The 20,944-nt window shown below is 46.4% G+C and overlaps 7 protein-coding genes across 7 annotated transcripts; all 7 read left to right on the top strand.

Moving 5' to 3' along the window:
- The first annotated feature begins 905 nt into the window (after nucleotides 1-905).
- Nucleotides 906-2,256, top strand: EDB93DRAFT_827153 (uncharacterized protein). The gene is made up of 3 exons (XM_041457623.1): nucleotides 906-1,343; nucleotides 1,397-1,504; nucleotides 1,559-2,256. Exons 1-3 carry the CDS (start codon nucleotides 1,077-1,079, stop codon nucleotides 2,099-2,101), a joined length of 918 nt encoding a protein of 305 aa, XP_041303720.1. The 5' UTR covers nucleotides 906-1,076; the 3' UTR covers nucleotides 2,102-2,256.
- Nucleotide 2,257: 1 nt separating this feature from the next.
- EDB93DRAFT_826863 (uncharacterized protein) lies at nucleotides 2,258-3,410 on the top strand. Its single transcript, XM_041457621.1, has 4 exons — nucleotides 2,258-2,599; nucleotides 2,649-2,894; nucleotides 2,952-3,026; nucleotides 3,087-3,410. Exons 1-4 carry the CDS (start codon nucleotides 2,314-2,316, stop codon nucleotides 3,182-3,184), a joined length of 705 nt encoding a protein of 234 aa, XP_041303719.1. The 5' UTR covers nucleotides 2,258-2,313; the 3' UTR covers nucleotides 3,185-3,410.
- Nucleotides 3,411-4,221: 811 nt separating this feature from the next.
- EDB93DRAFT_1170971 (pheromone A receptor-domain-containing protein) lies at nucleotides 4,222-6,370 on the top strand. Its single transcript, XM_041450351.1, has 6 exons — nucleotides 4,222-4,656; nucleotides 4,707-4,816; nucleotides 4,871-4,937; nucleotides 4,994-5,131; nucleotides 5,177-5,621; nucleotides 5,673-6,370. The coding sequence occupies exons 1-6, from the start codon at nucleotides 4,437-4,439 to the stop codon at nucleotides 5,995-5,997; spliced, it is 1,305 nt and encodes a 434-aa protein (XP_041303718.1). The 5' UTR covers nucleotides 4,222-4,436; the 3' UTR covers nucleotides 5,998-6,370.
- On the top strand, nucleotides 6,328-8,303 carry EDB93DRAFT_826760 (uncharacterized protein). Its single transcript, XM_041457620.1, has 2 exons — nucleotides 6,328-6,861; nucleotides 6,910-8,303. The coding sequence occupies exons 1-2, from the start codon at nucleotides 6,507-6,509 to the stop codon at nucleotides 7,863-7,865; spliced, it is 1,311 nt and encodes a 436-aa protein (XP_041303717.1). The 5' UTR covers nucleotides 6,328-6,506; the 3' UTR covers nucleotides 7,866-8,303.
- Nucleotides 8,304-8,423: 120 nt separating this feature from the next.
- On the top strand, nucleotides 8,424-10,472 carry EDB93DRAFT_1170965 (pheromone A receptor-domain-containing protein). The gene is made up of 5 exons (XM_041450350.1): nucleotides 8,424-8,678; nucleotides 8,730-8,906; nucleotides 8,958-9,095; nucleotides 9,146-9,584; nucleotides 9,635-10,472. Exons 1-5 carry the CDS (start codon nucleotides 8,441-8,443, stop codon nucleotides 10,119-10,121), a joined length of 1,479 nt encoding a protein of 492 aa, XP_041303716.1. The 5' UTR covers nucleotides 8,424-8,440; the 3' UTR covers nucleotides 10,122-10,472.
- Nucleotides 10,473-11,296: 824 nt separating this feature from the next.
- Nucleotides 11,297-13,312, top strand: EDB93DRAFT_1170962 (pheromone A receptor-domain-containing protein). The gene is made up of 6 exons (XM_041450349.1): nucleotides 11,297-11,584; nucleotides 11,638-11,760; nucleotides 11,812-11,991; nucleotides 12,043-12,180; nucleotides 12,234-12,681; nucleotides 12,741-13,312. The coding sequence occupies exons 1-6, from the start codon at nucleotides 11,497-11,499 to the stop codon at nucleotides 13,090-13,092; spliced, it is 1,329 nt and encodes a 442-aa protein (XP_041303715.1). The 5' UTR covers nucleotides 11,297-11,496; the 3' UTR covers nucleotides 13,093-13,312.
- Nucleotides 13,313-18,578: 5,266 nt separating this feature from the next.
- EDB93DRAFT_1170951 (uncharacterized protein) lies at nucleotides 18,579-20,941 on the top strand. The gene is made up of 4 exons (XM_041450348.1): nucleotides 18,579-18,928; nucleotides 18,987-19,206; nucleotides 19,232-20,291; nucleotides 20,339-20,941. The coding sequence occupies exons 1-4, from the start codon at nucleotides 18,901-18,903 to the stop codon at nucleotides 20,759-20,761; spliced, it is 1,731 nt and encodes a 576-aa protein (XP_041303714.1). The 5' UTR covers nucleotides 18,579-18,900; the 3' UTR covers nucleotides 20,762-20,941.
- The last annotated feature ends 3 nt before the right edge of the window (nucleotides 20,942-20,944 follow it).

The raw sequence follows: 20,944 nt of genomic DNA, 5'->3' as shown, positions 1-20,944 counted from the left end.
TAGAGTAGGGGATGTCGTTGGTCCGACTCCGAACGCGTTCCTCCGTCTTGTGTTCGATTTCACCTTAGACTGGCCGTGGACAAGTCGATTGTCCATTGCTCAACGTAGCACTATATATCAGTACCTTGCTCTAACAGAGAGGCAAGCCTAGTTGTTACCCCACTGCACTTACGCCACCAGACTTGAATAGGAAAAGGAGAAAGGATGCGTGGTTGATGTACAGTTTGTGTACAGTACAAGATTTTCGAGAACTCTAAAATTTTAATTTAGCCTAGGATTTGTTTGCGCTGGTTTGTCGCACCCAGACACCCCTTGAATCAACAACTATTTACCCAGTCCAAATCATAAATTCCATTGGGTGGATCACACCTCCAATAAAGCGGGCCAATATCTTTGGCTGAGTGGTTGTCTCGTCCTCCAATGTTATACATCCCCATGTACACGGCCTGGGAAAGTTCACTTGCATGGTCAAACCACCTAGAGGGAAGACAAGTCACAGTCGTTCCTTCTATCAAAGCGGGAATGGAGCCTACTGCGCTATCGATAGCGCCAAAATACGCATAGTCACCGAATCGTATGCACTCACCGTCAGGTTGTTCAATTGCAACTGAAGATACTTGTCGTTAACAGAAAGTCTGCATTGCAGCACCAAACACTCTAGTGCCACTCGGAAGTCGGCAACGCCCCCTGCTTTGTCTCCATCAAAAACGTGCTTCAGGCAACGCCCGATTTGATTTGCTTGTTGGTCCACAACGTCACATTTGATGTCCTACACGGTGCTTGATTCGTCCACACTCTTAGCCGGAGTCTTAAATCTATACACAATGCAGAAGAACTGTGTTAACAGAGATTCCGTCCACAGCAGTGGGTGGAGACCTCAGGATAAATGGAGAGGGTTTAATATGCGTACGATTTTTCATCCTCCCAACTTTCACCTGCATCCCCAGTAGAAGGGTTTTATTTATCACACAATCCTCCTCGTCACTCCTGTCGCCTCTCCTTGATCACTCCATATTCCGCTTGCGCTCAGCTCACTTTCCAGCAACGGAGTTTATCTTGGAGTTTTTGAGATCACCATGAAGTCTTTCACATCCCCGAAGGCGTCCTCCCGCCCCGTCCTCAGAATCACCATCCCGACAGTCAAAGATACAGCTCCATGGCACACCATGACACTAGTATTGCAATCTTCGAGACCTTCTGCGTTTTCGTGGAGACGATTGCTTCGTCCCTCACGGAGAAACAAGTCCTTCCGTGACGGCGAAACACATCTCACCGAAGATCTTACTTCACCGTCTGACACGCTTGTCGAGTCTCCGATCGAGGAGAAATTGACTAGTCCGAAAGTGATTATTACTCTTGCATTATAACTGACATTTTGCTCATCCGTTCTATGCAGATGGTCCGTTTCGATGACTCGCCAACATACATCCGCACCAGGCGCCGAATCAAACCCCACAAGTCGCCCACTCCCAAGGGGTCATTGCGTTCCTGTCTTGTCATAAATGTATGGGTACTCTTCGAGATTATTTCTCACATCAATTGACGTCACTGTTTCCAGAACACCGACCCCTTAAAAGAGGTTCTTTCGGATGACGATGACGAGGTCTCCGTATATGAAGACTGCCTTACATACTACCCTGGCTTCTTCAAGGACATGGAAGATCTCCTGGAGCGCGAACATCTCAAGCAGATGGAAATCGCAAAGTCGCGTTCCCCTTCTTGGGATCTCACTGAATTTGGCTGCACAAAGATGGATCCGCAAGAGTATCTAAGCTCCTGCTTGGCTAAGCAAGCAGAGAAAAAATCACGACAAGACATTGAAGGGTGGAGGAAGGTCGTCTATGACCATCCGATGACGTTACGCTGGCCCAGCCGGGAGATTACCGAGCGGCCAGTTCAGGAACCTTCATTTATTCCGATAACGCCCCCGCAACTTTTCGTTCCAGAGCCCACACCAGTAACTCTTAATTGGCATCAGCAGATTGTATGCGATGTCACTGACATGCTGATTTCGCTATGCATTGGACTTACCATTCACATGTGCATCTATATTTTGGGCATCTATTGTTTCTTTAGTGGCGTCTTTCTGGATGAAGAGTAGCAGCCATCGATATTCAGGGGATCGTGAAGTCTATTATTTTTATATTTAGCGTTTAGCACATCGATGTACTATTATGTAAATCAATACTTGTCATATTTGTTTGGACCTATTGAAACCACAAGGTGACGCCTTCCTTTCTCGATACATAGATTTCTATTTAGGTACTGCCGTGTTACTTAGCATGATAGCCCATATCAGTCTGCCCGCGTAACATGTCAGAATCAAATTCTTCATCAACCACCGAACCGTTGCGTGCTCGTGGTAGAGGTCGTGGCAAGTCCCGTGGCGGGCTAGGAAAATACCTCCGCGCACGAGGCCGTGGTCGAGGTGGCCGCCCTGCGGAATTCAACCAGCGCCTAGTGCTGGAAGGTGAACAGGTTGTCGATCTCGACCCTGATTCGGAAGAGGCAAAAGAACTTCAGCAAAAGTACGCACGGCGACACCTTGGATCTAATGCCGATCGTTATGCGGAGCTCGAGCCTGAACTGGATTCTGACGGTGAGTGGTGAGTGAATGATGTGTTGAGCTTATGTTTGACACCGTCTAGGGGAGGAGATTCATGAGCCGGAGATCGATCTTACGTCATTTCTTGCGAGACAACGGTTATCGGACGCGCCGACTGTAGTGGCGGTGGCTCAAGTCGATGATGATGATATCGACCATGAACTTGCGCATATCTCGTCTCATCGTATCCAACCTCCGACATCTCAGAAGGGGCGCGTGCAGACAATTGAGTGGGACGCAGAGCTTGAGGAAATGAGTCGAGAAAAGGCGGCTGCAGATGCAAGTCGAGGTAATTTCCAACTAATTGATAATTCAACTGTAAGAGACTGAATATGCTTGATACTAGATCTGAAGACACGATTCCGTGCAAAGTCGGAAAAGCTTAAAGTAAAGCCTTTGGTTTCACGCGATATAAAACAAGGTAGCGTCCTCTTATCTGTGAACATTATCTCATTGACATTCTATTTCACGCATTGGCCAGGTGACAACTATTCTGAGGCGCCAGCTCTTCCTAATGATACACCGAGGAAGGCGGCCAAAGCGGAGATGGAAGATTTTCTTGATGATCTTCTCAGCTAATAACCTGTATCTTGCACATGACACTCATGTTCACGGGATATTTCCACGTTGATTTTCTTCTCGCTCCACGTAGATGTATACACGGTCAAAGGTCATCGACATCGCCGACTTTTCCGCATCCATGTTCTGAATCCGGATGTGGTGTGTGCGGGTAGTGTTGATATTACGATTGACCAAATGCACGTAAATCAGCCAAGTCGAGAGGCAGTACAGTAAGTAGGGTGTCTGATTTCCATGGAGAAAAGCAAGACGATTGAAGAGAAGGCGAAGGAGGAGACGTTCGGAGAAAGAACACCTGGTAAGTAAGTATCTGAGGCTATATGCATGCAGCAGTAATTCGACCAAGCATTTCGAAAGGAATAACAAATGTCAACCGAGATCGAAAACCGATCCGAGTGCAACAAGCATGAGGTATTTAATTGAAAAATGTAGCATAGATATCATATTCCAGGACGAGGGGAATAAGTCACAATAAAGTTGTGAGGGGCAGAAACAGCCTTAGACTAAAGAGATGGAAGTGGGAGAGCATGCTGAGAACCCTGGTGCGCCATTAGTCGGGCGAAAAAGACTACTGCAAAGCGAATCTGCGACCTCACGAGATGACACAATAACTTGTTCCCGGTCCAGACCGATGGTCTTGATCAAGGGGTATGCCAGAGGACAGTGTTGCTTCGTCACCTTCACCACTGCGACTTGGGGGTGACAACATCACATCTTCTAGATGGAAGAAGGAGTCCATGTTATGTCTGAGCAAACAGATAGGCTAATTATGCTAAAGGCGGCACGAGGATATGTTTGGACGAGAACTTCCGTGTAGAGTGCGTGCAAAAAGGTATTTCGCGTCAAGGGAGATGAATAACGGTACTCACAATCAGTCATCATGACTTTAATTTATAGATCTTGCCAGTCTAATTAATCCACAATCATCAACCACAATATATATTAATGGATTCACAACGCGCATTCTCCATTGGTGATTACATAATGTTACGAAAACTGACTGTGACGGGAGTCGTAGTGTGACGATAAGTGATTTTGTCAGCTCGGAGGAAAACATACAAGTATGAGAACGACACTCAGACAACAATGGGCCTTGAGGTCCGTAACCCACATACCACAAATTTCGACCAACTCCGCTTCGTCATTGTCTGTTCAGTGGCAGCGTTCATCAAAATGAGAGTCACTATATATTTGTTCGCAAGGACCATATTTGTTTCCGAGTCCATCGTCGGCGACGGTACCAAATATTGCAATGACCTATAGCGTGAATCCAACATATCCCCTCGTCCCCGTTATCTCTTTCTTCGGTACCTTCCTTGTTCTCATCCCCTTCCCATGGCACCTACAGGCCTGGAATGCAGGCTCATGCGTCTATATGGTCTGGGTAGCCGTACCATGTCTTATCGAATTCTTGAACTCTATCATCTGGCACAACAACGCTTTGAATGTTGCACCTGTATGGTGTGATATATGTGAGTAATTGCCAATGCTATCTCTAGTGTTCCTGCTAACGGGCTTGAAGCAACTAAATTACTCATTGGAGCCAGCGTTGGCATCCCTGCCTCTGCATTGTGTATTAGTCGCCGCTTGTACAGCATAGCTGTCATCAAAACCGTGTCCGCAACTCATAATGTACGTCAGATTCTCTTGTATCATGAGCAAGTGCTTGTACTAAGTGGCCAATAGAAATGGCGTGTTGTCATCGTTGATCTTTCCATATCAATCGGTATCCCTGTCATAGTCATGGTACTTCGTGCGTACTTTCTCAGCAATGAAACAATGTCAACTGAAACTGATCATACTGATCAGACTACATCGTTCAAGGGCACCGTTTCGATATCCTTGAAGATGTCGGTTGCTGGCCGGCAACTTACAATGTGATACCAGCATATTTCCTGGTTTACATGTGGCCTTCACTACTTGGCTGCATTTCTTTCGTTTACTCTGGTTCGTTCGGTTTTCATGCTACTTTACCAAGCTTATTTTTCTTAGGTCTGACTCTTGCTGCATTCTGTAAGCGCCGTATGGCGTTCAACTCCCACATAGGACGCAACAATTCGATGAATGACAGCCTTTACATCCGTATGATGTTGCTATCCGTCATCGAAATGGCCTTCACTGTACCAATTAGTATCTACACTGTCTATATCGCCAGCACAAACGTGCCAATGCAACCATGGGTATCTTTTTCAGACACCCATTATAATTTTTCATACGTCGGCCTTATTCCTGCCGCTGAATGGACCAGCAATTCAACCTATAAACACTCCATCAATTTGACACAATGGCTCTTTCCACTTTGCGCCTTCATATTCTTTGTTCTCTTTGGCTTCACAATTGAAGCAAAGAAGTACTATTGTATGTATTTCTTATGGATCGCAAAGCACTTCGGCTACAATCCTCCTGTAATGCAGCCGTCAACGCCCTATGCTTCAAGGTTGGCGCCCTTCCTATTTCATGGTCGCTGTAAAACTCTAACATCCGTCAGGTTGAGAGGCAAATTCGCTGATTCGTTGCCAGTTTACAGCACCCCTGCCCCTCGTCGAATCAAACTTCAGTCATCATTGACGCCTGTCTACGACACCAAGAAGTCGTCTCATATAGTGACATGTACGGTTGATACCGACATCCAAACGCCATCTGAAGCTCATTCCTGGGCGCGCTGCACTGAGCGTTATGTGGTCCCCGCATACCACCGTCCCTTTTCGCCACCCACCCTGTACCCTCACACTGTTGACCTGGATAACTCTATGCGATCAACATCTGCGTCCGCCACAATCATACGAAACCACGCCCCCCGTGGATATCTATGAACTGCCGCTCATCTTTCTGTTTGACTCATGATGTGTTCGTTATATCCCAACTAGGGGCTAATATTCTCTTCATGCCAGCCTGACTAGTGTATACAGTATTACTCGCATTATATTCCAACGTCGCTTGAACTAGCTTACTATTTTCGTTTTTAATGCTTTGTTGTTTTCGATGCTAGATCCACAAATGGTCTTACAGTGCACTACTTCCACATCTCTTATCCCACTCAAGTACGACATATGACAACATTATGATTCTGATTATGTACATCATCTGGCAATGTCATTGATCGGTACTGGCAGGATTCTACATAATTGATAATCTCGATTATATAATCCATCGTCCCCACCACTGCTTGCGCACGCACTCGCGGTGCACCACCGCGACCATACCACGATTTTAACTTGCGCTTGGCAGCAGGCGACGACAAACTCATCTGTATCTCTCGCGTCTCGGACGTTCTATTTATTAGAGCGCAATCAAGCTTATCGTCTACTTTAGTCACGAAGTTATGGACCACTATCCGGAGGTCAAACGACCATTTCTTGACACAAGAGCTTCATCTTCCCCGCTTGATCACGAGTCAGATAGTGAGTCTAGCCAGGTTTCCGGCTCTGACACGCCCTCTCCGTCTGTCAGAACTTCTGCCCAATTCCCTTCGTTCACACCCCCGCACGAGGAGAATGGGAACTCCGAAAGGTCCTCAGGTGTTGAGCCCGAGAGTAGTAAGGAGTGGTATGAATTTGACCTTTCGGTCGTACTTGCGCTAGTTTCGCCCATCGGAAACTGGTTGACTGGAGGAGATCACGTCAAAAATGTCCTTCTAATCCTCCTCTTGATATTCTATCTGCACCAAATTATTGAAGGTAATTGTGTTTCTTCATTCTGAAAGCAGAAAGTATAAACATGCACAGTGCCTTGGAGCCTTTATCATCTCTCGAGACCCAGACGTCGTTCCCCTGATTTCCCACCCCGTCAAACGTCTGAGCAAGATCGCTATCATGAAATTGCTTCGTCAGAGTTACGCAAGCTCGAGATTTTCTACCTTTTCCTCACTATTTTGTCGCCGTTACTCGGAGTCGGAATCCTTCGCATTGTCATCATATCTGTGGCCGGTCCGGAGACTGTATCATGGTTCAGTACCTCCCTCTTCATCCTCGCCACCGGTATTCGGCCTTGGAAACACGCGGTAGAACGTCTTCGTCAACGCACGCGAGATTTGCATACTGTCGTTCACTACCCCCCGGCCAGCTCACCGGATACGCTCTCGCAAATTGAAGCTCTGATTGCGCGCATCGCCGATTTAGAGACTCAGCTGAAAAATTGCAACGACACCGTGAAAGTTCTCACTGAAGATGTTTTCGACCACGTGGAGGGAGCCGTCGAGGGGTTAGAGAAATACATGCGGAAACAGGAGAGGAAACATGATGCTGTCTCCTCGTCACAGGAATCAAGACTTGCAACGTTGGAACATAGCATGCAAGCGTTGCTGGAAAAGAAGGAGATTTCAATGCACGGTTCGGCTTTATCTTATAATATAGGTTCTGCATTCCACGCAACCTTGGTTGAACCACTTGCACTTGTCTTTCCCGAGTGGGTACGCAGCTCTCACCGAGACAAACACCCACCATCCCCTCGTTCTTCTCCAAAAATTGGTCGTCCCCGGACTGCCACTAAGCTTGAGACCATACCAGAAGGCGCCACCTTTACACCCAAGAGTGCTCGATACCGCTTTCCCTCCCTCCGTATTCCGGGTTTAAAATTTGTCCTGCGCATCGGCGATCTTGCAACTTTACCTGTCCGTCGGGTAGTGGCTTATCTTCTCATGGGACGCATCTATGCGCCTAATGGACCCACTTCCTCTCTTTAAAAACTTCCTTATCACGATTGTTCTATTAGCATTGCATGGACTCAATCCCACGACTTCTCGCATTTTATTCACGCATTGATATTCCGACGATCCGTTTTTCTTCATGATTCTTACAGCACCCAGGAATAAACGTACTGTACGCTTGTACGTCGAATTTTGTATCAATATGCAATTGTAAGCAGACTTTTGTTGTTCCTCCTGTGAAGTTTAGGCTGCTCTATAATTTACCACAGACGTCTGTATTCATTTTCCCATTATTCTAGACCGTTAGCTGTATAGCTCCCTTCAAACAAAAATCACACAGTCGTCTAAGCTTCGAGCTTTAGAACATGCCTTTTTGGGACATTTGCTTGACGCTTACTGATTGTGGTCATCCCCTATCATGTGGGTGATTCTCGGTCAAGCATGACATGGCATGTGTCCTTGTACTTTCTTCGGCTAAGAGCTTATTAATTCTAGAAAAGATCGGGTATACAGGTTTTGTGGCATAGTGTCCTTGTACTTTATTTTATACTGCGTTCAAGGGCGCAACTCACCAATTAAAAGGAATGCACCAGGCCTTCACTGAGATCCTCATGCCCTTTTTGTCTCCTCAGATTTCTATCGTTATTGAAATGCAAATAGAGATACCAGTACTTTCATTCATTTCTGCGGCACTTGTTCTCTTTCCATTGCCTTGGTATTGTCGGGCTGGCAACATTGCCGCAATGTCTATTGGAATGTGGCTATCCGTCGTAAACATGATCAATGCTATAGATGCCCTCCGGTGGACTGGGGTCTACCAAATACCATTTTTATTTTGGTGTGACATCAGTGAGTGTCTTGACATCGATTTTACTAGATGATGACCTGAAATCACTGTAGCTTCAGCGCTGATGACAGCCGTAAATGCAGCGATACCCGCGGCGTGCCTCTGCATTTGTATTCACCTGGAACGGATGGCATCTTTCTGTCAAACCTCCACCCCTGTGACAAAACGGCGCCGTATCTTACTTGAATGTTTAATGTGTTTCGGAGTTCCATTAGTATATGCAGCATTGCGTACGTGCATATCTGCCGGCTGCCCACAATATTTATTAACATCATCAATAGATATAATTGTTCAACCTCGACGCTTTGATGTGTATGAAAATTTTGGATGTCGCTCGGCGATATATCCCACTGTGGTGGCTTTGTTCGTGGTCTGGATACCACCGCTTGCACTTTCTTTTCTTACTATCGTTTTCTGTGGCAAGTCACTTCGTTATTGTTTGTATCCCTACGAGGCTGAGTCTTCGCAGGAATCACTTGGCATCACTTTCTCCTTCATGGCGTCCAATTTTCGAGGACACGTCCATCTTCCTCGCTTACTTCTGGAGCCTACATTCGGCTCGTCAGTATGGCCGTTTCTGAAGTCATTTGCACTATTGCTGCGACTGTAGTAGCGATGTCATTTAATCTAAGCTCAGGGCTGGCACCATGGGCGGACTTCACCCGAGATTTGACGAAGGTCTCGTCGTTCAGCTCTGCTGCGACACCTAAATCGATTAACGCGATGCTCATCGCTGAATGGGCGATTATTGTTGCGCAATCGTTCTTCTTCATCGGATTGTTTGTGCTCGGAGGGGAAGGGCGCAGTCGATTGCATGAGGCTGTACAGGTGATGCGCAGGGCTCTCAGTTTCTGTGAGAGACGATCTACGTGTATCGCTGAACTCAAAGGTACGTTCATGACAGAATGGTATGTTCCTTCGTATCACTAGCAGAATTTTTCTGAATGCACCTTATCAGCGACCTGACACCAGTTCGGTCACTGACCGTCCTTGAGCTCAAGAGCACCGCATTTCAATCTAGTACAGTATGCACTTATCATGGTTACTCATCCGAGAAACCTCTTCCGCCTCCACCTGCCCCCTTGCGTCCCGCATCACTCGACCTTACAAATGCAAAGAAATTGGAAGAAAATTCTGAATTTCTTAGTCCTGCACTCCTCCCTCTCGAATCACCTTCCAACTATTCTGCTATCGCATCTTCGCACAATTCTCTCCAATCAAATTTTGATCCGCAACAATTTAATTTACTTTCGACGCAGTGGCCTGAACCCCCATCAACAGTCCTTGTTCGACCACGCCCGGCGAGGTCCCCCAGCATGAACTTTCTCCACATTGAAGGTTCACCGTTTTATGGGTCCGCAGTGCCACATAATCACTCGAGGAATTCAAAGAATCGTAACGCTATCTACATGACGGTGGTTAGGGAGGTCCAAGGAACGTATTAGCTGTGGATTTTCTTTCCTCATATACCCCTTCCATTATCTTTTGCAGTCATTGACGTTATGGTGTATAGTATTATATGTAACATGTTGCTGACCTCTCTCATCCATATTCCCGAGTCATGAAGCATCGTTGTTATTTTCTTCGCCTTGCATGACTTTTTTGTTGTGTTTCTGTACTCCAGGTTTACTGACAGTTTGTATCTATAAACAACGTGTATTGCATTTTTTTTTTATCGGAATGTTAATGTTCAAGCGTCTCAATACTCTTTTTTTCTCGTATACTTTAGGTCCCACTAGTTGAGAGCCTATTTTAATATATGACCAACAGGTATTTATTACAGTTTTGTCGAAACGTTAAAGATTTGAGTGACGCCGGGATGCTGGTCAACCATCATAGTAAACATTGGTGTACATAGCACTATAGCTATGGACCGTGAGTCTGTCATGAGGGAAGACGCCGATGCACAGAAAACATACTGAAAAAGGCAATTCTCTGAATCACTCGATTACGGTAACTACCGCTCTTATTGTCCGTCGCTTTTGGAATATCGCTATTGTTTCAGAGACTCTCATATAGCGTTCATAAGTTGAGGGATGTTTTGCTTGCAAACCCACATCATCTGTGCAGCATAAATGCTGTCAGTCCTTGAAGTTGCGGCGGCGGCCCTGACATTGTCCACCATTTATTGCCCCGGCGACGTTCAACTCGGCTCCTCTTGTACCAAGACTCAAGGGACTACACCTTGGTAACACTTTGTACTCTGCATTTGAGATGCAGATTGGCAAAGTACCCGCAAAGTTCAACTCTCACCAGTTATTTCCGAGCCGAACAGACTCGGAGAACAAGGACGACAGGTTCAGAATTCACCCATGATTCGATCAATATCATTGACCAGTGGGTTTCAAATGTTCATGTCATTGTTCGCATGCACAATTTTGCTAGTTGGTCATGACAATCGTACCACGTGTGTATTGATTTTCATTCGGATAAGCACTCGCAGGAACTTTCTGTGATCATGGGATGTGGCAACGAAGCCCTTCGGTGCGCCATTTGGGCGCACGCTTCATTCACTTTACCTTTTTTGTACATAAACATGTGTCCGTATATGTATATCAGTTTGTTGCTCAAAAAGGCAATGCCGGTATCTATAAAGTTTGAACAAGTTTTGAACAGTTTTACCGCACCTGAACACAAGGGGACGTCCAAATTGGACGACAAGGTGGATTGTGTCCTTCGAGGCTTTAATAGCACGACTTTGTAACCCTACTTCACCTGTGGACTTTACTCGTCTACTACTCAGCCTCGTCACAGGATACCTGTTCTTCCGAGCCAGTCACCTTTGTCTTGACGTCGCGCATTAACAACTGTGTTGTTAAGATGTTCAATTCACCAGATTGGGTGTTCTCTATGTTTGCTTTCCTTGGGTTCTTGTGCTGCATGATTCCGCTTCCCTGGCATTTGGAGGGTCAGTGTTTTTATAGCGTTTTTGAGTTGTCCGAGATCTAACCAACACTCTAGCGTGGAACACTGGAACCTGTCTATACATGATCTGGACTGGCTTATCATGTCTCATCCAATTCATTAACTCGATCGTTTGGAGGTCGAATGTGACTAACTGGGCTCCTGTGTGGTGTGATATCTGTAAGAATTTTCTTTATGTTTTTGTTGTGAAGATTGATGTTTATTTCGTAGCCGCGAAATTCATAATCGGGACTTCCGTTGCTATTCCTGCTTGTTCGCTTTGCATCAACCGTCGTCTCTACCACATCGCATCAGTTTCCTCGGTCACGAAGACGAGAGCTCAAAAGAGGCGTGACATCATGACCGATCTGGCCATTGGTGTCGGTATCCCCGTCCTCGAGATGATTCTGCGTACGTTCGTTTGTTGAAAGGAGTCGGACTGTGATTGACCTGATACTCCAGAATATATTGTACAAGGACATCGGTTCAACATCTTCGAGGAAATTGGCTGCTATCCGGCCACTTTTAACACCCCTCCTGCATTTGTACTTGTATTTTCATGGCCCTTGGTCCTTGGATGCATCTCTGCTTACTATTGTGGTACGTTTATTCTAATTTTTGGTTAGCCCTATATCGATCAATTCGTAATGCAGTCCGCACTATTATCGAACTAGCTCAGCGGAGGGCACAGTTCATGGAGTTCCTTTCTGTGAACAAGAACCTGAGTTCTAGTCGTTATTTCCGCCTCATGGGTCTTGCTGGTATTGAAGTGTTGTGCACGATCCCTCTGGGTGCCTATGTCATCTACCTCAATGTTACTGCCCAACCAATTTACCCTTGGATCAGTTGGGCCAACGCACACTACGATTTCTCTCGCGTCGAACAAATTCCATCAGTATTGTGGCGCATGAGTACACCTCTTGTGTTGTCGCTCGAGCTCAGCCGATGGTTCCTCGTGATCTGCGCATTCGTGTTCTTTGCTTTCTTCGGATTCGCCGATGAAGCCAGAAAGAACTACCGTCTCGCCTATGTTTCGGTTACGAAACGCGTGGGTCTTTCGACCGCTGGTACTGTGTCGTCGGGAGGGTCTTGGTCCGTTGGGTATGTCGTCTCACTGCAACGCTCTATGGTGCGATCTCATAAGCAAATGTTCGTTTCAGTTCAAAATCAGAGATGGCATGCAACAGCCGCACTGCTACCATGCCCGTGTTTGTCACTCAACGTACCGAGCAGAAACGCGATTCTCTCAATTCGTTCTCTACCAGCATCTCAATTGGCGACTTTAACCCTGCATTCGACGATGTCAAGGAGATTCCGTACTTGCCAACAGAAATCGCTAATGGTTCGATATCAAAAGAGTCGCTCCCGATCACGCCTGTTGATGGTCAGACAGTCCCACTACCAGACACACCCGCTCTTGCAGGGCCTGACCCCGTGCTTGGCATCAATTCTGTTCCCCGGCTCGTCGCCGACGTCCCTGAATCGCTGCGCAATTCAGTCGATATTGTTTGATTCATATTCACACGACCTTCTTTGTCCTATCATTCCTTGCACGATTGTTTTTATTGTATTTTTAGCTCTCTGGAATCCGGACGTAGACGCTTTTACCCTCGGTTTCATACCCATTACATACTCTCTCAAGTACCTTATGGATATATGTATGAATTTGGTCACAGTTAGACAATGTAGCATTCTTCGTAGGGCCGCCAAATTGAACGTTTTCAAACCAGATGGAGTATAGTGCAAAACGGGAAAAACCGACCTCCGTCACAGCACCAACACAGATCCCTTTCTACATCGCCCCATTCCGTCCGATTTCCACCAAAACTAGTGGAAACACCTCTGTTCGAGCCTAGTGACAAACCTATCTGATTACTTTCTTGAAATTCTTAAATTTAAAAAAATGACGGTCTCAAATTGAGACTTCCCACGCCACCAGCACCGCCACCTTCCTTATTTGGTAGTCGCTCCTCCTCCCCATTGCTTGCAGCGAAGAAAAAACATGTTTGTGGCCTCTGCTGGACCGTTGTAAGTGTACGAAATACATGTACTTATTCAGCGTAGTTCAATGTATCCATTTCGGCCATGATTCCCGCACCAACTTTGCGATGCGAGCAGTATTTCTTCACAGCATATTCAGCTTGCTTAGCATCAAGACCCTTCCTGCACGAACGCGGGTGCTGAGAGACCGGAGGCGAACTATAGCATTGAAATGCTCACCTATAGGCGTCCATATAGCGCCATGTTTTGCGGTAAAAGGCCCGGATAACTTTGGTAGGGCATGCACCCAGTATCTCAGGAACAAGTCTCCTCGCAGTTGGAAAAGTGCCATCTGCAAGCACTCGTAAGCCTGCCGGACTCGTCAGAATATCACTAGATGGCACAGGACTGTTCAACTCACGGATTTTGACCCATCCCCAATACATCTCAATTGGATTTAGCTCACAATGGAACTTCGGCAGAAAATAGCACTTGTGCCCAGCAGCCTCGATGACAAGCTGCAACTGAGGCTTCTCTGCAAGAAAATCGGCCTGGAGTGAGAGCACCTTGCGCATGCAGCATGTTGTCGACTCGTTCGGACGAAGATTGTCTTCAGGAGCTGCATTTTCGTCCTCGGCATCATCAAATAGTGACTGCGCAGCAGCACTTCGAGCGAGCGCGTCATGGGCCTTTTGTGACATCTTGCATGATGCGCAGTCACCAATAAGGGCTTTCCCATTGTTTCCAGCACACAACCTGTCCCAAAGGCCGCGCTCTTCAAGCACAACCTTCATCCCTTTCGGTTGGCCACGGAATTCGTAGAATGGATGGTCGGATGGTAAATTCTCCGCAAAACACATATCCTGAGCCACTCCACGAAGAGCAGAGTTTGGATTGTCAGCAGGAATAGTGGTGGAATGCATGCGACGCTGCTTGCCACCAGGTTTGACGTTCATCTCGTTCGCATTTAATGCGTTCACCGCAAAAGCACCGTGAGCAGCAGATTGATCAAAGAAAAACTCAGCGACGGCATCGGGATAAGTCCGCTCGAAGAGCGGAATAACTTGTTCAACCTAACATTAATTAGCACACATCATCGTGACAGTGTAATGCAAATATTGCTTCGTACCTGTTGAACAAGCATCTCAGCCGTCCACCAACCATCTGCATTCTTTCCTGGAAAAATTATCTTGCGAGAATCATAACATTTGAGGTGTTCGTTCACGGGCAATGTGGTGTCCTCGGCTATCTAAGTGACAACATTAGTCAAAGAACCACAAACGTGAGAGCTGGAAAAACCTGTTCTTCCGACAGGCTCAATCAACCTGTCTCTTCTGTTATGAAGTCCGACACATGAATTGCTTTCCCTTGACCCTTCTTTCGCAGTGGCATTTTCCTCTCCTTTGTCCAAACCCTTTGCTGCAGTTCATTGGACCTGAATATACTCTCGTCATGATGCACCAGAACATGTTTTCGCTCGCCAGGAAGCAAGGTTGGCTCTATGACGTCTAAGGTTTTGTCATCATACGTGTTCCATAGGTGTTCGTTCTCAGCCACTTGGGCTAAAAATGCTTTTCGGTATTCCACGACATCAGCACGCTCGTGGCCATCAACATATATCCCCTTCTTTACACTGGTGAGCTCATAGCCTAATTTCTTCAACCAACGTCTCGCACAATTTTCGGAGATTGTGTTTTTCCCCAGGTTGAGACCCAGAGCAGGAATGATTGTTTCATTGACTTCGTGCTGAAGTTTGCGTGGCGTGATCTAGTAAGTAACATCAATTCTCTATCATTCTTTATGATTGGGTGCACTACTAACTTTTCCAGCCTCTTGTACAGTCAAGAAACAACGAACGGATTGGTGCACTCGCTCGTTATTCAACAGTGATGGGTGTGCATGGTGTTTTCCAGCTTGAGATGGTGGGAGGGTTCGGAATCTACAGATGTAGATGACAAGGTGATGAATCATGCGAGCAAGGTAAGGCCCCTTACCCACAGACTTCGCAATAGCAAGGCTGGCTCGTGTTGCAGGATTTTTGATGTTGGGGATTCACCGATAGCGCTCGAGCAACTCCAGGTAATTTCTGACAGCATGGAGCTTGAATTGTGCACTGAAGGACTTGTGCTTCGTAGCATCTTTGATTAATCCTTCGATGACCTTGCCTATTGGAACATCGAGAGGATCCAGCTCGTCGTCTGCAGTAGGATCGAGGAATGAGGCAGCCTCCGGCACTGGCTCTGTGTTATTGTTAGACGTAGCGGTGTCTGACAGCAGCTCAGGGGCTGTGTTGCAAGATTGTGTTGGTGGTGCGGGTGGCTCCAAGAGATTGACCCATTGGTCCGAGTTTTCCATGTCAGAAGGTGTGTCCGAGTCTGACTCGGAGGATATGCTATCTGACTGCCGAACCTCGATAATAGGCTGGGAAGTATGTGGTACTACCAAAGCGGAGGACCAAAAGTAATTGCTGAGTTTTGCTGTCCCAACTGCTGCTTTGCAAAGTTTGCTTTGCTTTCGGTAGAAACTGCTTCGGCTCGTACCAGTGTAGCTGCCCTTGGCTTTAAGAGGGGCAGCATCGAGATGGTTGACAGGTTTGGTAAATATTTTCTGCCAGAATTCTTCAGCAGCGGCTAGTATCTGGTGAGCTTCGAATTCTTCGGTACCCTCCTCATCAGATGCCTCACAACTTTGGGTATCACCAGCAGCCTTTCGTTTCTTGCCACCATCACCATGATCCAAGTTGTCATTGACAATAGGATCCTCGAAGTCAGAGATGGCACCAAGGTCTGTGATGTCATGCTCTAGTAAGCTGACAATCCAGCCTTCACCATCCGCGTCTGAACCTGAATCTTCTTTGTTGATATAGTCCATGTCATCTGGGTCCTCGACATTGTCAATATAATCTTTACTGAAGAATTTGCTGCCGGGAGCTCGCTGAGCCTGGGCCCGCCGAGCCTTCTTGTTTTTCTGGGGCATGTTTAGACGGGAGATTGGGGCACAAACATATTGTTTTTTTTGTGAAAAATTGGGACTGCTTACATAATCTACGCCAATTTTTTTTATTGCAGATTCATGATCTTTTGACCCAGTTGCATGCCAAAAATGTCAAAATTTTCCTTATCACACCACAATCGAGTTTGCAACAGAGAGGCCTATGCTATCTGTTTTGCACTGTACGTACACTGAGATTTCATATCCAAAATTAAAACTCTCGCCAACACTTGGTAAGTCCAGGATGGAGATAAAGGCTGATTTGGATGCAGCTGCTTAGATGTGATGCACTTTGTGAGATTGATCATACCATCCAAGAAATTCAGAGGGTTACTTCGATTCGGTTCACCCTAGTTTATCTGATGATGGATCTTTCGTGTGCTGGTTTGGACGAGGCTTGGTATCAGCAACGAGTTCTGGTGAGTCGCAGCCTGTCACCAATCAGCATATTACGACTGGGCCCAACTTGTGTGATCCTCGATTATTATGCTCACAAATTTTCATGATGGCATCGCAGGGATGGATATCTGGGAAGGTACCAGAAAGTACGCCGTCGTGTTCAGTGCTTACGCGCACATGAGTTTTAGAAATGCTTGCTGGTGAGATGAGTGTTTACCGGGTGTTTACCCTTGTTTTGCAGTGGCTGTATAGAGACTATTTTTCTGACCGGACCTTGCTTTCATGATCAGTAAAAGTATGTTCCAGAAATGATATCTTGCACGATGTTTACTGAACGTTTCTTTTTCAAGAATGTTATCTGTGTTTGCATTATGATTCTTGGATACCGGAGCAGGAAAGGAATCGACTGCCATTCCAAAATCGCTCACTACCCTTCCGCTGGTCTGCGGTTCTGAACGTAATGCTCGCACATCAGCACAGCAATCAGGTTTATCTTGCCATCGCCGCCTGTCACCCGCTATTGGTCTTCTTCCTGCCTCAAGTAAAATGCTCCCCCAACTGATCCAAGCACGAAACTTTTGGACATTTTTTTGTTCCTCGAAGGCAGTGATCGTTGGTGTCAGGTGAGTTCCTGAATTGCGATAGCGACTGGTGCTCGATGGCTCTTGGGATGTCAATTGATTCATTAGGGTCGTTGTTCAATCATCTATGAGACTTAGTCATGTTCGCACTGGAAGTTTCTCATGGCTCTCGAGCGAGTGTTCTAACTTCTGGGTGGAACACGTAACGTGAGCTAACCATATGCATGGATGGCCAAGATAAGAACTCTGGATTGCGGCCTAGACCAGCTTCTTGGCAATGAAATCTTTAAGAGCAGTGTCATCGCGTCCCTCTGCGCTTCCGGACAGACGCACTACTGATAAATCTAACTTGCATAGGAACCTCCTTCGTTAACATTCCTATGTGCACTCCGCTCTATTGACGAAAATTAACTTTGTTAATGCCTGATATATACTCACTGATCTTTCTTACTGCTCCCATTAGGGGCATACGCCAGCAACATTAATATCACTGATTGCTCTATCAATTTCAGAAACAATGCCAGCCAGAACCTCGATGCAGTATCTGGATTGGTGAATGGCAATGGCTGAAATGTCTCGTCCGTGACGTCGGACATCATGAACGTTGTATTCATTTACTAGATGTGTCTGAGACTCGTAGTGTGGCTCTGCAATACAGGATCCCATCTGGGAAAATATTGCAACAGTCCGGCGCCTGGCTATTACTTTACTTTACGCTCATTTCTCAGCTGTCTTTCGGTGCAAGACATAGATTTGACAATCTCATGTCTGCCATCCGATCTTTCAGAAAGGCGAGCAGTGTCCATTGATACCAACATGAAAAATCATTTTTCTCTCAACGAAATGTTGACTCCGAGTCTGATCCGCCATCTATACTATTATACTTTCAATTATGCCCCGAATGGGTTAGCAAGCTTTCTTATGCATCGAAGAATTTCAATCAAAAGCAGATCTGGACCTGGTTAGAGTATTTGAGACCTAGCCTAGAACGCTCCAGAGCACTCTATAATACATTTCGAATGTAATTTCACTGGCGGTGGTAAAATGCAGGTTTCCCCGCTATGTTAGTTATATTTGCACATGCGTGCGTGATGGTGATACTTACTTGTTCTTAAACTTTGTACACGCCTGTCCACGATCTTTCTGGCAATTTGGTAGCCCTGATGGACTCATTGACACGCAAGTATAGGTCTTCACAGCCAATGACTAATTGAGGCGGGCCTTAATATTGTTATCTGATGACATTTTAGGTGTGTTGACTGCCACTGCCCTTGAGCGGACTCATATAAAAGCAGGGATACCGGTTTCCAGTAAGTTAACCCCGTTTATATAGGCCTAATCTACATACATAGTCGATACGACTAATCTGATGCGCTTGCACAAAGGCTCTCAGGCAGGTGAGCGCAATAACTGGACTGCGTGTTTCTGTTTTTCTCATTTACTACTTGCGCGTAGCTCTCTTTCTCCTACTGGTGCACTCTGTCGGAACAGCCACTGCGGATGCTAACTTTTCTCAGTGTCTGAACGACATCATCTCGAGTGCAATTGCTAACCAAAACTTAGACGGTCTACTCGACGGTAACGGAAATCCAGTGTCAAATGCTTCTGATGCAACATCGATCAGTTACTTGATGTGTACATCTCGTTGCGGGACTGGGCAAGAAGCTTTCCAGTGGTCGGAACTTTTCGCAAGAATTCAGTGCATGGCTGCTACCAAATCTTGCACTGATTTCGCAGCTCCCCTTTGGGGCACAGTACAGGCTTGATAATCTCATGTCTGCTGTGTTGACTGTTGGATCACCAACACTTGCGGGTTACTCTCTATTCGTCACCCTACTCAACTCTCGCTGGATAACCCGCCAGTTCAACTCCCTGGACTATCATCCTAATTCACGCTTCGCGCTCTCCATCTTGAGCAGCCTTCAACAAGTTCCTCTCAGACTCCATCCTGATCGCGAACGCCTACCCTCTCTCATCCTTCCGGAAAATGACTGGTGGAAATGTCTCGCTGAATTTGTGGACTACACCCATACGTGGTCAATTGCGTCCGCAACCTCCATTGCATGGGTTATTGTCGCCTATATCCTGACTGTTGCCAACTCACTATCGAATGTTTACGCAAACGTTCAATCCAATGGAGAGGCCACCGGCTCAATGTGGTTGTGGTTGATTCCGATAGTCGTCGGATGGTTGCAACTCTCCCCGAAATGCGACTTTGGTCGCTTACAAGCTGCTTATGACCGTGCAGACAGACATAGTAGTATGCACACGAGAACATCAGACATTCGTGTCGGGATGCTTCCTGCGTCATCCCGGAGAGCGTTGGCTATAACTGCTAAAGAGGATGATGTGATGTCTCCGGACGAACTCTTGACCCCTCCGGTGTATAATTACTCGCGTTCTCTGCGATGGGCATCTACAGCAGAGAGTGTCTTCATGGTGTTCAAAGAGGACTCAGAGGCATCAGAGAAGATTCATAGCCATCTTCCCGTCTGTAGGAATGATGGGAACGATTCTGGCATTAACGACGCTACCGAAAACATCCAATACATAGACACTACCAACGATATTCATGACAAAAACCGACGCGGGTCCCTACAATACGTGTACTGCGCGGAGCCCGACGGGGCGCAGAGTGTACACAGCCATTGGGCACCTGGTGTGTTCACAAGAATGTTTATCGCTTCCTGTGCTTCACTTGCATTACAATGGGGAACAGTCGGAGCAGCATTTCTGGTGGGGTGGTTCACGCCTACAACAGTGGGTCTTCCTGTATCCTTGTGATCAAGTTGGCTAACGTCTGACAGACAATCGGATGTCGATCTCTGGGTTATCTCCTTTACGGAGCCATTTCAACTTTAGCTTGGATGATGCTCCTGATGTCCAGTATTCTCGCCCACTCTTCCGCCGCTGACCGACGCCGAGTATCTACACGCGTTGCTTTAGCGTTTTCGCACATCCTGCGGTGGACGGGCAAATTTTTTGCTATGTTGAACTTTTTTTTGGCGATCATGACGTGCGTATTCCAGTACTCCAGTTTCTACGATAGATGTTTCTGCAATTCCAGCGTATTTAGCAGGGGAAGCGCAGCGTATGCTGTAATCATCGAAACCACAGCCCAAGCTGCGCAGGCTAAGGTTGCTTGGATCGGTGCCCTTGTCTTAGCGTGTACATCAGCATCAGGTTTCCTTTTTATCTTGAATCTTTTGTTGGATACCCTACCATCGTAGGTAATTTGGAGGAGTGACTTATCTTGTAAGACTGTTTGTAGTAGTATCATGTTCTGATATGTGACTTGATCGGACTTCACGAAATCATTATTTCGTTGGATGATAAATGTTCAGGGACTGTAGGGAGATGATATTTGTCTTACCGTAGCCATATGTACTGAATGAAGATTGAGAGAAAAAAAT

The sequence above is a fragment of the Suillus bovinus genome (assembly GCF_016758785.1).
Source record: "Suillus bovinus strain UH-Sbo-P2 chromosome Unknown EDB93scaffold_71, whole genome shotgun sequence".
NCBI classification, from domain to species: domain Eukaryota; kingdom Fungi; phylum Basidiomycota; class Agaricomycetes; order Boletales; family Suillaceae; genus Suillus; species Suillus bovinus.
Note: the sequence above shows the minus strand (reverse complement) of the source record. Positions and strands in the feature narration are given on the sequence as shown.

Coding starts and splice junctions, on each gene's coding strand:
- EDB93DRAFT_827153 (XM_041457623.1), top strand. CDS start 1,077: ATGAAGTCTTTCACATCCCCGAAGGCGTCCTCCCGCCCCGTCCTCAGA. Junction 1,344..1,396: donor AGAAATTGACTAGTCCGAAA/GTGATTATTACT, acceptor CGTTCTATGCAG/ATGGTCCGTTTCGATGACTC. Junction 1,505..1,558: donor GTTCCTGTCTTGTCATAAAT/GTATGGGTACTC, acceptor CACTGTTTCCAG/AACACCGACCCCTTAAAAGA.
- EDB93DRAFT_826863 (XM_041457621.1), top strand. CDS start 2,314: ATGTCAGAATCAAATTCTTCATCAACCACCGAACCGTTGCGTGCTCGT. Junction 2,895..2,951: donor GGCTGCAGATGCAAGTCGAG/GTAATTTCCAAC, acceptor GCTTGATACTAG/ATCTGAAGACACGATTCCGT. Junction 3,027..3,086: donor TTCACGCGATATAAAACAAG/GTAGCGTCCTCT, acceptor CGCATTGGCCAG/GTGACAACTATTCTGAGGCG.
- EDB93DRAFT_1170971 (XM_041450351.1), top strand. CDS start 4,437: ATGACCTATAGCGTGAATCCAACATATCCCCTCGTCCCCGTTATCTCT. Junction 4,657..4,706: donor ACCTGTATGGTGTGATATAT/GTGAGTAATTGC, acceptor ACGGGCTTGAAG/CAACTAAATTACTCATTGGA. Junction 4,817..4,870: donor CCGTGTCCGCAACTCATAAT/GTACGTCAGATT, acceptor AGTGGCCAATAG/AAATGGCGTGTTGTCATCGT.
- EDB93DRAFT_826760 (XM_041457620.1), top strand. CDS start 6,507: ATGGACCACTATCCGGAGGTCAAACGACCATTTCTTGACACAAGAGCT. Junction 6,862..6,909: donor TCTGCACCAAATTATTGAAG/GTAATTGTGTTT, acceptor AAACATGCACAG/TGCCTTGGAGCCTTTATCAT.
- EDB93DRAFT_1170965 (XM_041450350.1), top strand. CDS start 8,441: ATGCCCTTTTTGTCTCCTCAGATTTCTATCGTTATTGAAATGCAAATA. Junction 8,679..8,729: donor TTTATTTTGGTGTGACATCA/GTGAGTGTCTTG, acceptor AAATCACTGTAG/CTTCAGCGCTGATGACAGCC. Junction 9,585..9,634: donor GGTACGTTCATGACAGAATG/GTATGTTCCTTC, acceptor GCACCTTATCAG/CGACCTGACACCAGTTCGGT.
- EDB93DRAFT_1170962 (XM_041450349.1), top strand. CDS start 11,497: ATGTTCAATTCACCAGATTGGGTGTTCTCTATGTTTGCTTTCCTTGGG. Junction 11,585..11,637: donor GCTTCCCTGGCATTTGGAGG/GTCAGTGTTTTT, acceptor CCAACACTCTAG/CGTGGAACACTGGAACCTGT. Junction 12,682..12,740: donor GGAGGGTCTTGGTCCGTTGG/GTATGTCGTCTC, acceptor TGTTCGTTTCAG/TTCAAAATCAGAGATGGCAT.
- EDB93DRAFT_1170951 (XM_041450348.1), top strand. CDS start 18,901: ATGCGCTTGCACAAAGGCTCTCAGGCAG. Junction 19,207..19,231: donor GGGCAAGAAGCTTTCCAGTG/GTCGGAACTTTT, acceptor GCAAGAATTCAG/TGCATGGCTGCTACCAAATC. Junction 20,292..20,338: donor GGTGGTTCACGCCTACAACA/GTGGGTCTTCCT, acceptor AACGTCTGACAG/ACAATCGGATGTCGATCTCT.